This window comes from Equus quagga, chromosome 15 (genome assembly GCF_021613505.1).
Source record: "Equus quagga isolate Etosha38 chromosome 15, UCLA_HA_Equagga_1.0, whole genome shotgun sequence".
Classification (NCBI taxonomy): Eukaryota; Metazoa; Chordata; class Mammalia; order Perissodactyla; family Equidae; genus Equus; species Equus quagga.
Window position 1 is genome coordinate 39367387 of NC_060281.1, and position 13295 is coordinate 39380681.

General features: G+C 44.2%; 1 protein-coding gene and 1 pseudogene across 1 annotated transcript; both read right to left on the minus strand.

Annotated features, from left to right (window-relative positions):
- Nucleotides 1-178: 178 nt before the first annotated feature.
- Nucleotides 179-2318, minus strand: LOC124227094 (butyrophilin subfamily 3 member A3-like; annotated as a pseudogene).
- Nucleotides 2319-4021: 1703 nt separating this feature from the next.
- Nucleotides 4022-12544, minus strand: LOC124227095 (butyrophilin subfamily 3 member A2-like). Its single transcript, XM_046640995.1, has 7 exons — nt 12465-12544; nt 11373-11519; nt 8394-8519; nt 7790-8137; nt 6094-6375; nt 4350-4508; nt 4022-4170 (listed from the first exon to the last, which is right to left on the minus strand). Exons 3-7 carry the CDS (start codon nt 8476-8478, stop codon nt 4022-4024), a joined length of 1023 nt encoding a protein of 340 aa, XP_046496951.1. The 5' UTR covers nt 8479-8519; nt 11373-11519; nt 12465-12544.
- Between the last annotated feature and the right edge of the window lie 751 nt (nt 12545-13295).

Below are 13295 nucleotides of genomic sequence, written 5' to 3' on the forward strand. Positions count from 1 at the left end.
TCAAATTCTGTCATTCACTGCTGAGTCACCTTGGGAAAGTTAATTCAATTTTCTGCATCCCTGCTTCCTAATCTATAGAAGGGAGACAATAAAGTGGTACCAAACTCAACTGTCATATGGAATAATGGAATTAATATGAGTGAAGTGCTTCACACAGTGTGTGCATTTAGCAAGTATTTTATTGTTGTGATGTGTTGCTATGAAGGAGGAGGCCCTCAGCTCCAGGCTGGGCAGGGGGTAGCAGGATGTTACTTCATCCTTAGGGTCCCTTCCAGTCATCAGAGCCGAGGGTCACTGGGGTTCCAGGGAAAAGTCAGACACTAGGTCAGTAACAAGAGAACTCTACATTCAGTTTGGCGCTGGGCAAATGGTCAAGGCAGTGGGATCCAATGTTGAAATTCCAAAAACAGGCCACAGAGGCCCGGAGAAGAAGGGTTGTAGGAAGGTGTAGATATGAGATCCATCCATAGCATTGTAGAATGAGACCTCACCATTCTCATAGTCCAGGAAAACTCCCACTCTTTGAGGAGGGTTGTCAATTGTGAGCTTGGTCCTGTAGTAAGTGAGAGCTTGATAGTCTTTTCCATTAGACGGCTCCATAAGCCAGAATCCATTTGGGGGTGTTCTATGAGTGGAGTTTTTCCTCTCCACATCCTCCCTACACACCCCGACATACCACTCTTTCTTGTTGCCCACCTTCACCTCCCAGAAATGTCTCCCTGATGTGAAGCTCTTGCTGCCGAGCACACAGTCATGCCCATAAAATCTCTTAGTGTTGTATGGTAGATCCTATCGTCTTTCTGCCAGCTGAAGGCTCCTCTGGTCATCAGAAACAAGGAGTTTGGGGTTTGCTGTGTCTGGATCCAGAAACACATCCGCTGCAGAAAGTTTGGGGATGGGTCATGGGGTCGATCATTGTTCACAGACCTCAGATCTTCAGCCTTCAAGACCTGGGCCTGGCAGAGGAGGGCTGAGTCCAGAACCTGGTGTCCCCAGCCTGCCTTGAATGTGACCCTGCCAGAAACACCAAAAGAAACGTCCGAGGGGTCTTTTGTTCAGTGGAGTACAGTGTTGAGGGTCAGGATCTGCCTAACTTGACATCACTGGTTGGCTCCTTCCTTCCATCTTTTTCCTATTTCCCTCCCAAAAATGATTCAGTCCACCTGTGCTTTACAGTCACATAGATTTACATTTCAATCCTTACTCTGCCACTGCTGGGCTGAATGACTTTTCTTTTTCTACAATCTCTTTTTCCATAGTCTGAAGCTATATATCTTTGAGCCCTAATTTCCTTCTCTGGAACATGGGGATAAAAGTACTAATATCTGGGTAGAAAAAGACAACAAATGTTTTATGTGAAGCCCAGGGGCAGACATGGAGGAAGTACCTGATGTTGTAGTAGCTCCATGCCTTTTCTGTGCTAGAGGCCATGTTGGGGGCTTTCTGTGTTCCCATATCCCTTCTCTTCCTTCCTCTACCCTCTTCTGGGCCACAGGAATCTGTCCTCTGTGGACAGCATCACTGGGCTCCCTTGCCTTGGTTACCTATTGGGTTTGGCCAATGGGAGGTACTAGCTGAAGATTGGAAGGAGAAAGAGAAGAGAAGCAAACATTTATTTCCCCCACTTCCTCCCAGCCAGTGTCGGATGGTGATGGCCTAACAAAGGCATGACTCCTCTCAGGCAGCCCTGTCCTTGAGCTACAGCTTCCTCTGGGCTCCAGTAACTGCTTCCTCTCCCTATTCCTTCAAATCTATGGGTGGTGACAGATCACCACTGCTGTGACCCCTGGGGCACTTCACATTCCGTTGTTGGTTTCCTTTAACCCTAATCCTGCCTTTGTAAAGAGATCCTTTTCTAAACCTTCTTCAAACCACCCAGTTTGAACATGCCATCTCTTTATAGTTGGTTTTTTTGACCCATACACGTTCATCACCTCATTTAGTCTTTACCTCTACCTTCACATAATAGAGATTATGATCATCATTTAAAAATGAGGAGACTAAAGTTCAGAACGTTAAGTGACTTAGGGACACACAGCAGCAGGAGGTGGCATAAAAAGCTTGGGAAAATCAAAAATCTTTGCACATTGCCTTCTCTCCTTGGTCATTCCACATCCTCACTCTCCCTGCAGTGTTAGTTCATTCTGCCTCTCCTTCCCTCAGCTCTACCTGTTATGCCTCTTCCTTCCCATGAAGGTCTTTGGACCCAGGAGAGCAATCCTCCCTGGTTCCCCGGGATCTCAGCAGGAAGGCCCTGGAGTTGGGCAAACCTTTGAGAACAGGACTTCAAGTCACCCACTTGGAACACTTCCGGTCATGGGGAACTTCTTCCCAGAATCTCAAGACTTGGAGAAAAGGGGCACAAGGTCCCTCAGGTTGTTGTCCTCAGGAACATACAGTGATTCACTCACCAACTTGGAAGAGGGCCATCTTCCATTCTGAAAGGCAGGAGACACAAACAGGGAAAGGGCATTATTTCTGTTCTTGCTGCATCATTCTCCTCACTAAGCTTTTTCGCTCTCCCTTTCTTCAGTCTCTTCCAATGTCCAGCTTCCTTAATCTACAGCTCTGCCGAATCAGAATCTAAAAAGTAGTGGACTTCCTTCACTCCGTCATGCTGGGGCTGCAGGCGAAATGGGCAGGCTTTGCTAGGGTGTCAGCCTATGTGCCAGCAGGTTGAGGAGTGGCTGAAACTGGCCAGAACCTGTGTCTGGAAAGTCCTTTCTGAAGTTTCAGAAGAGCATGGGTGGTGTCTTCCACAGAAAATGAGCCTCTGAGCTAGATCTAATTATTCCTACTGGGAATGCCAATGGGTCATGCAACAGAGAAAATGTTTAAGTGCTTAGTACACACGTGCCAGGAAACTCAGCATCAGGGTCACTCACCAGCATAGTCCAGATACTTCACTCTACCTACAATGGAAGAAAGGTAGGGATGTCACCTGAACTATGTCACTTCTGTGTGATCTAATTTCTCTTCTTTTGCACAAACCTAATCTTTCTTTTTGAACCCCACCCCCTCCATCCCTACCTTCTCCCTCTGCCTGTTCAATGTACTCCTCCCCTTTCCTCCTTAACATCAAATCTGAGAACATTGATAAGAAATAGGGGTGGCTGTTTGGGGGGAAGCACAGGGAGGTCATGTTTTTTAATGGGGAAAAGGGCCTTCAATGTCTCTCCAGGAGGGGCCCACAGACTCTTCAGCCCAGGAAGCACCAGCGAATATCCAGGGGTGCACTTGAAAAGAAAAGAGGAGGAGGAAGAGGATGAAACTCCCTCGATGAAGTGCCTTCCCTATTCCCATCAGTTGCGTGCTGATATACCACAGGCACCATGCAAGGGCTTTCCCAGCTGAGACATGGCAGCTCTATTCTGTATGTGTCCATACTCCCATACTGCGGCACAGGTGTCACTGTGTGTATACCTGGACATGTATATGTACTAGAATCCATCTTTCTCAGGCTTTATGATGTCCTGCCTACTTCGAAAAAGAATTGGGCAACTTAATGAGGAAATTTCAGATGTTGTCTTTTTAAAAGCAATTCTAACAAGTCTATGACAACTAAGCCACTGTGGTACTCCTTTTTTTGAAGCACTTTTCTCTCTCCTTTTTCTCATATTTCCTCATTCTTTTAGATCTTACATTCTTTGTTTTCCTCTCAGCAGCCTACAGATTATGTAAAGCAATTAGTGAGATTCCCAGCATAGGGAGGGCACTTTATCTAGGGAGTTCCATTCCCCTCCTCCTCCTTTCCTGTCAAGTGCACCCTGGATATTCCCTGGTGCCTTGCTGGGCTGAAGAGTCTGTGGGGCCCTCCTGGAGAGAGATTGAAGGCTCTTTTCCCTAATAAAAAACACAACTCCCTTATGTTTCCCCGCAAAGAGCCAGCCTATTTCTTTCCCTTGGTAAAGGGATCCTGGATATTTTTCAGCCTTGGACAGAGTTAGGGGTGAGGAAAGGGGCTGGGAAATATTGGAGCAGAGAGTCTTAGATGCAAATTCAGAGAAAGTGTCAGAGACACTCAGGCATGAGCCATGACAGGCGATCCATCTCTCATACATCTGCAATGGAAGGAACCTGAAGTGTCATGAAGCAGCTTAAGGCAGAGATACCGAGCCATGGTGGACCCCTCGGGGAATCTGAACTTACGCAGTATACGCTGGAGGTACTCTGGAAAATAAGCAGGGAAAAAAATTACTGTTATGGGGATGGAGTGGGGAGGACCTTTGGAAAGTAAAACCTACTAATGACCCAGTACAGTGGTTGGTGCTTGGGGTGGCGATGGGGTGAGATCCTTAGGGGCACCCTCCCCTAAGCCAGTGTCTCAGGTTCCCTCCCTGGTCTGATACCTCTTTCCCTTCGTTCCTCTTCCTTTTCTGCTTGCTCTCTCTCTATCACCTGCTGCTGTTTCCAGAGGAAGTAAGCAGCCCCTGCAAGAAGCAGCAGCAAGACAGGCAGGGTCCCAGCCAAGGCTACTATCCAGGGCCTGGCTCTCCAGAAGAAGGGGTCTGCAATGGAATGGAGCGTTAGCCTCTCACCCCCAGGGTGGGGATCACAGAATTGATCTCATGACCTTAAATGATTCTTCACCTAAAGTCACAGAAAACTCTGGGGAAAACTTCGGTAAACTCTTACTATAAAATAGTCTATTCCTTGTCTTAAAATGTCTGCTTCTCACATGTGAATAGGAGTTACTTGAGCATCAGAATCACATTTTTTCTAATTTAATTTTTCCATAGTTTGCATTTACATGGTTCAAATATCAAAAAAATATAGAAGGTTGTCCAAGTCTCCCATTCACTGCCTCCTCCCTCCCTCCATTTATTAGTATCTGATTAGTCAGCTTAACATGGTTGTTAAGAATAGGCACTTTGGAGCTGGAGGACCTGCATTCAAATTCTGGCTCCTCCACTTGACTGGCTGTGGGATCTTGGACTAATTCTTAACCGCTCTGTTCCTGGTGTCCTAATCTGTAACATGAGGGAAATAATAGTACCGTACTCATAAGGTTAAAGGATTAAATTAATGCTTATGAAGAGTTTGACACGAAGTGAGTGTTATTCAAGTGTGTATTAAATTTTTTAAATATAAATATCCTTCTATTTTTTTCTTTTTTACACCAAAGACAGCATTCTACACAAACCACTCTGCATGTGGCTTTTTCTCTTCATCTCAGAGAATCTGCCACATTAGGACAGAGCAAATGTTTGTGTTTTCTTTCCCAGCTGTGCAACATTCCATTGCATAGAAGTTCCCCACTGGTGGACTTTTGCATAGGTTCAAACTTTTCCCTATCATAATGAATGCTACAGCAAATAGCCTTTTACATGGGTCATTTCATACATACGCATACATTTCATACAAGCATATCTGTCAGAGAAGTTCCAAGAAGTGGTAGAAGAATTCCAAGAAGTAGATGAATACGTAAGTAGTTTGGAGAAATACTGCTTATTGCCTCCAACAGCAGTTGTGCCAATTTATACCAAAAATATACCAAATTGTACCTACAAATGCCTAAAAGTGACTCTGTCTCCACAATCCTGCCATCAGAATGTGTGATCTGTCACCTTGGTTTTCTTTTCTTTTGTTTAACTGCCAATCACAAGTGGAAAATGTTTTAATACATGCTCCTCTATAGCCTGAGATAGGACATCCTCTCATGTGTCATTTCCTTTTGTGTGAACTAATAATTCGTACCCTTTGCTCATTTTTCTATTTTCTATTGCTCATTTTCATTTTGAGTTGTTTTATATTGTAAGGAGATTAGTTCTTTCTATAAGACATCAATCGTACATATTTTTTTCCCATTTTGTCATTTGTCTTTGCTTAAGGGTCTGATCTTTACCATGTTCCCCAAGTTCTCACTGCTTGTCACAGTGCCTGGCATTCAGGAAATACTTAGTAAATATTTGTGACATAAATAGCTTTATGGGGAAAAGAAACATGCCAAGAGTAAGAATAAGGCTCTGGATCCCTGTTCTGTGCCTTATATTCACTGCAAAGATCCAAGTCGGCAACAAAGAATTACACGTCTTCCTTCTTTCAGTAGCCACAGCTGAGCACAGTATACCTGGGACTAAGCAGGGTACTGACCTGCAATGGAAATCCTTGCTGACTTTTCCTGCCCGAGGAGGGGATTTCTGATGATACAGGATACCTCATCTTCAGAGCTGTCTTTCACGATCACAGATGCTGAGACTGCATAGAGACCTGCTCGATCCAGCTCCAAAGGTCCTGGCACAGCTGGCATGCCTATTCCCTTGGCATCTCTCCACTGTATTTCGGGTTGGGGATACCAGCCAGTGGACATGCAATCCAGATGGATGCCTCCATCCTCATGACCCTTCACTTCAATGTAACAATCAGAACCCAATGCTGTGAAAGAATATTGAGCCTGAATTCTTTTCAAAGAGGCCTCTTGTATTGATGGGAGTCTCAACAGGAATCCAATGACACAAGCACATTAGATAATTCAAGGGGAGTTTCATTAAGGAGGTATTTACAAATGCATGGTTGTGGTGAGGGGAAAACTACATAGGATGGAGCAACACCCCAGGGCCAAGAATAGTGGAGCTGTTACCAGCCACCGCTAAACCCAAAGGGAGGTGGAAAAGAAGCCATTTTGAAGCCTTAAAGAAGAAAATCATATAGAGACAGCTTTCTTGAGAGGAGCTGGGAGCTTTGGGAATGGAATGCAGCCAGCTAGAGGTGGTCCTACAGGGAGAAAGCCTATGGGGTAAGTACCTGGACCTCTCTCTCCTCTCCTTCCCTCCATTCTCTGCTTTGGCCCCCTATTGACCAACCCAGCCAGAAACCACAGGCAAGACAGAGCCCTGAGAAAGAGAAATGCAGCCCTTGACATCTGGACATCGGCCTGGTTTCAGTGTTCTCCTGTTGAACATAAGCAATTTCAAGGTACGTCAACATCAGACAAAGGGACCTTGTCACTATGATGGGTCAAGACAAAAAGAAGACCACTCAACAATCATGTTTGACCGTAGAGGAAAACATGTACACAGTCCAAACCACAATCACGACTAAACATTTCCCTATCCTGGCTATGAGTGACTGCTGCTCCTTAACCAATTACGGCTTTAGCTTCACTCTAGTCTTCCTCCTGATAAGACTTATTAAGACACCCACCCACAGAATCACACCCTCCAGCTTCCTGATAGACCCAAGCCAGATCAAAGTCCCACTTCCATAAACCCTCCCGAATCCCCTAACACAAGCCCAAATTCTATACCAATCTTCTCTAACACCATCTTAACTGAGACACCCCACGATTACCACACATGAGCCTTCTCCCTCCCTGCAACAAGTAATAAACACAACTTGGTCAACTGCTGGTGTGATCCTGGGGGCCTTTGGTGGGAGAACATTGGCAGCACAAATGCTGTCCTACAAGTCAGCCTCTGGGGGCCCAGAGCAGTGTGCACCTGGAGGAGCCATAGAAGCCATCTGGAACACAACTGAACCCAAACAACTCTGTGCCATCACTGAGGAGATATTTTCTTATTCTTCCTAACTCTGACCTTTCAATTCCTGTCTTAGACCCTGGTGGCCAGCATGAGGGAGTTCGTTGCTTGATGTTATATGGTACAAGAGGGATTATTCCTAGACGAAAACCTGTGTCTTTCCCAAGAGCCTAAGAAACAAAGTGGGAAGGCAGTGGAGGCAGTTCCTAGTGACCAGCCAGGATGCTCTGAGGTGGATTTGGAGGAGGACTTCTTCCTCCACTTCCAGGTCCCAGGGAGGAATGAGCTGAGAACAAAACTTGGAGGCTCACCTGCAACTTCCAGCTCCACCATGGCTTTTTCATAGAAGTTTTCATCTTGGAAATAACACAGGTAGTTTCCACTGTCAGAGGCTGTGACATCATAAATTCGGAGAGTAGCCTTCCCTTCAGTGATGCCATCTCTTAAAATCGAAGTTCTCCCTCGATACTCTGCCATCTGATTCTCTTCTACCTCCTTCCCATTTGCATACTCATATACTACCTCCCTAAGGCTGGATCTCACCCACATTAGCTCCATGGTCTCCGCACTCATCTTCGGGGAAAGATGACAGGGTAAATCAGCGTCTTCACCCACCATGGCGAGGATGGGGCCAGGGGGTCCAATCACAGAAAACTGAGCTGATAAGTAAAAGGAGAAGCTCCATCAGAGGAAGTTGGGACAACGAAGGTAAGGGAGGGGGGATCTCACACAGGTTGGTGAGGTACGGAAAACCTAGAGAGGAACAGGATCCTAACAGAAGTAAAATTTGTCTTAATGGCATGTGCGCCTTCAATTAGGATTGGATTTATAGGTATGATAAGTTGTCAGAGGTTCTGACAGGGCACTAACAGGTAATTGTCTTCTTCAGATACATAAAATCAGAATGTTCCCTACCTGAGCAAGGGGTAAGCAGCTGGACCAAGACGAGGCAGACAAAGAGGTCGAGCAGAGGGAAATCTAAGGAACTTGCCATTTTCATCTGTGCTGCAGAGAGACGGTGGAAAGAGGCAAAACTATGACCTGGAAGAAGATGAAGAATTCCGCATTAAACTTCCATCTCCAAAGGCTGACTCAGGGTGAAACACAGAGTCACTAATATTGTGACTCAACATCCTTTCCTACTAAAATTTCTGTTTGAGAAATTTGACTAAAATTCTCTTTGAGTTCCAACATAAAAAATCACTCGTAAAAATATGAAATGTTAAGTATACATACATTTAACATATAAATGTTATGTATGTCCTGATAAAGGTACATGTATTAACCCTTAACCCATCAGGAAATCCTTGACTCTACAGTCCAAATGTGTCTCTCTCTGAGTCCCCTGATTCAATATGTGTCCCCTATAATCTGTGCTCAACACAAGAACCTGAATGGTGTTTGAGTCACATCATGTCACTACACTGCTCAACACCTTCCAGTGGCTCCCATTTCACTCAGAGTAGATGCTGAAGTCCTTACAATGGCCCACATGGCCCTCCAGGACCTGCGCCTCTCACTTCATCTGCCTTACTCTCCTCATCTGCTCCAGACACACTGCCCTTCTTGCTGGTATTTGAACAGGCCAGAACAGAGGACTTCGGCCCTGACTCTTTCTTCTACCTGGAACTCTCTGACCCCAGTATCCACAGGCTCACTCCCTCACCTCCTTCAAGTCTTCCTCTAAAGTTCATTCCTCCATGAGACTTTCCCTGACCACAGGATTCTGGCAACTGCTCCCAACCCCCTGAGCCTGCTCTTTTGCCCATTGAATTTTCCCCATTTAACATATCATGTGTTCACCGTCTGTCTCTACCTGCTCAAATGGAAGCTCCACAAACTAAAGATATTGGTCTATTTTGTTTACTGATATGTAAGAGCTGGTACAACAGTGTGTGGTTCACAGGGAACCCTCAGTAAATACTTGTTGAATGAGTGAATGGATGAGGGGTAACATATTAACCAATAAATATTAGAATTTTAAATCAATTTAGATGATCAGATTAACATGTTGTCATCTGGCAAGATGGGAGGTGGAAAGTTATGAAGACAAGTAGTGACCTGCCTCTGTAGTGACCTGCTATTTTAGTCTGACTCCGAGAGCACAGCCTGGCCTCCTGTGCTCCCACTGGGACTTGTCCGTATTAATGTATTTATTCCTACTTTCCAGTGAAGTGGTTTCAAGGAACAAGCATGTCCTGGATATGCATGTAAGAGTGTTACAACTGGGTATGCTTCAGTGCACTCTTTTCACAATTGTTCTTTTGAGGAGAAATATCCATAGGAAGGAAATTATTCATTTCCTGCCTTTCTTTCTCTAGGTGTTCACCAATGCTCCTTGGCAGATGGCCTCTGGGCTCACCAGCAATGGGTAATTTCCCTGGTCTTAGTCTTTCCACTGGTAGAGAAGTGGGTTTCAGAGGCAGAGATGTAAGAGCTGGGACTTATGAACAAGGGGCCAATATGTCCAGCCGGGAGCACATAGCAGCCTAACAAAGCTCATGCCTCTACAAAATGCTGAGGTTCTCTAAGCTCAGAGGCAGGACCCCTGCAACTCCCCACTCCCAGCCCAGTGCTCCCAACTGTTTCTTGGCTCAGAAAAGCAACTCCACCATCTTTTAGGCATGGTCTGTGGCATCACTGTGAACCTTTGTGATAAGGAAGTGTGGGGCTGTCGCCAGCTGGCAAGGCTTGATTCAAACTGGAGTTCATGCTTGGCTTCCATCCCAGCCACTCCAGATTTGGCTGCATCCCTAGATAGTGGAGAGCCTGAGAGCAGGCCTAGGTGGATTACTCAGAGACAGGACTGAGACCTCGGGACCTAAACCCTCCCTGCCCCCTTGGTCCTCTCCCATCTTGTATCCTCTCCTTCCCTGAAGATATCATGTGGGATTGGTTGGTGACAAATGACTTGATGGTGTGCACATCTTGGGAGCAACACTGTGGAATCTTCCAAGCCTCAACCCATAGCCATCACCACCTTCAAAATCATGTCCGCATCAGACTCTGCTTAAGATCCAGGCAGACCCCCTGGTGGAGGCTCTGGAGTCAGAGGCTGAAGCCACCACTTCTTAATCACAAGACCAGTGAATGGGAGAGCTAGGAATAAGACCAGCTCTCACCCATCTTATCATTCATTCATTCAATAAACATTTACTAAGCACACATTATGTGCCAGGCCCACTCTGTTAGGTGTAGGAACAAAAAGGATGTGGAAACTAGGTAATGGCACTCGGATTCACAAGCTGTGTGAAGTCAGCCATGTGACAAAACCTATTTGAACTTCAGTTACTCATGAAACAATGTGAAATATGAACTTTGAAGTGTGCATAATCAGCCCAGCAGATCCCCTTCCAGATCTGGGTCAGCCAAGCACTTGCATGAATCCAGAGAGAAGAACGTGTAAGGATGACACTGCAGCATTATCTTTAAAAGTAAAAGAGCGATCAAGAACCTAAACATTGGAGACTGGTTAGTTGAATAATGGCTCATTGCTACAAAAAAATTCAATGAGGCAGTTAAGACTAATTTATAATCACTAACCCAGATAATCAAGATATATTAAGTGAACAAAAAGCACATTGCAGAACAATACTAACGATTCTATTAAAAAAAAACAAAGCTATAAATTTGTATATACATTTTTGTCATTGCCCTAAAAGAAGACTGAAAGGATACAGGCTACACTGAGAGTTGGGGATTGAATAAAAGATACTTTTATCCTTTTTGCCCTATATTTTGAAAATTATATGAATGTTTTAAATTTTAAAAGTTTTCGTATATAACTTAATAATAAATCATTGTTACAAGCAATTATAGTGACTGCAACATATTTGTTGTTCAGAAAATACCAACTCCTCCAAAACCAACCAGATGAGGCCCCAGTCATAGTACCTGCCAGTCCGGGAACTGCCGGGGGACAAGGGAGCAGAAGTCTGGTCAGCTGGCGGTGCTTCAGACCCTTGTCTGAAGCCTGAACACCTTCAGACAAAATGTTGTCTTCCAGTCCATCCTCTCCTCTTCAAACTGTTCTCTGTGCTGCTAGAGAGGACTATTATTATTACTATAATAGCCACAATTTCCCTGCTGTCCTCAGAGTGGGGAAAAATGTTTACACTTACTTTTTAGGGTATTTCTTGATTTTTGTTCCTAATTATGCATAATTTTAAAATAGGGAAAAATATATAATTTAAATACTCTGTTATGGTAATGATAAACTTCACTTCACGAGAATGCAAATATTTCTGGAAGTATTTTGGCCATATATATATATATATATATATATGCCAAATGCCTTAGAAATGTTTCATCGTTTGATCCAGAAATTCCACTTGTACGAATTACTCTTAAAGTAAAGCAATCAGATGTTAACACAAGGAGTTCTGTTTAAGGCTGTTCAACACAGTAAAATCTACAATAGCAAACTGTAGACACAATTTAGATACCCAAGGTGAATCCAATTTTGCTACAATTATAAACGAAGCTCTTTATTAAAAACGTAATTCCTAATAACTGTATGATAATCCCTCTGTGATTGGACGTGTTGTTTATTCATGCTCCAACTGTTGCATATGGATACGTATGCTGCAAATGGAGGTTGATGCAGATTTTTCTATATTATAAATAATTCTGTAATGAACATGTTTACATATAATTCTTTGAGGCACTTTTTTTTTTAGAATCTATTAGGATACCTTCCTAGACATGAGCTGGAGAGATTGAGTCCTTTGCTCCTTTCTGGCTAGAGTAAGTTCTTAAGAATACCCAGTTGGCAAGTTTCTTCATTCAGGTTGTCTCTCTCCCAGCAAATTTCCCGATGCAGGGCCTTACCTTTTGCACCTGCCCTCATCCCCCATCCCCTCATCTCACACACAAGCATCAAACCCCTTTCTCTGGGTGAGGAATTCCCTGTACCCACTCTCAGCTTTTTAGCCTCTCTCCTTCCAGGGCCTGTGGCACTGGCTTTTACCAATTTCCCCCACTTACCCCTTGGCATTTCCATCTGAAAATTACAGCCCACAGAATGAAGGTAATCAATACTTCTCCGTTGTAGTTAACAGTCAGCTCTGAAAGAAAGAGAAAGGAAAGAAAGGCTGTTTCCTGTGAGAAAGAGAAGCAGTCTCTCTTTGGAAGAATTACTTTTCTGATTGGCTCAGAGGGGTGTTTCTCATCAGTTGCTGGGCAGACACCAATGAGGAAGGTAGAAGGAAAACTGAAACTGTATGGGACTGTAGAAAAGAAGAAAAATTACAGCCCTAATTCCCCCACTGTTTATGTTTACCTATTTGAATCATTGTGTGTTTGTGTATAATCAGTATTTCATTATATACATTTGTTTATGTCTTTTATATCACAATACTTTTATCAGCAGAACTAAGCAGAAAAATTAGAAGACTTTAAAGACTGAAGAGAGGAAGAGATGCGTTAATTACAACATTTCTGTGGTCAGTTTATAACATCTGTGTGCATGTAGGTGGACACATGGAGGAGGACGTCTTTTACAACAGAGCCAAATGGATGTACGAACAGAAAGAAAACCAGATCCACTCTACTGTTTTAGCACCTCTGAAACTCAAGTCTCAGATCCGTGACCACATCATATAATTTTATGGTTTCCAGAGGCAGTGCTGCCAGTAACTGATGGGCATGTCTTACATTTTCAGAGCATTCTTATTTGGAGGGTTGCTGAGAGCTTCATCCACTCTCTGCCCCTTACTTGCGCTACATTTGTATTTTCACGTATATTTGTTTCTCCTCTGCCTGCAGGATTCTGTATTCTCTGAGGTTAGACTCTGGATAGGCTGTGAATCCTGCTTC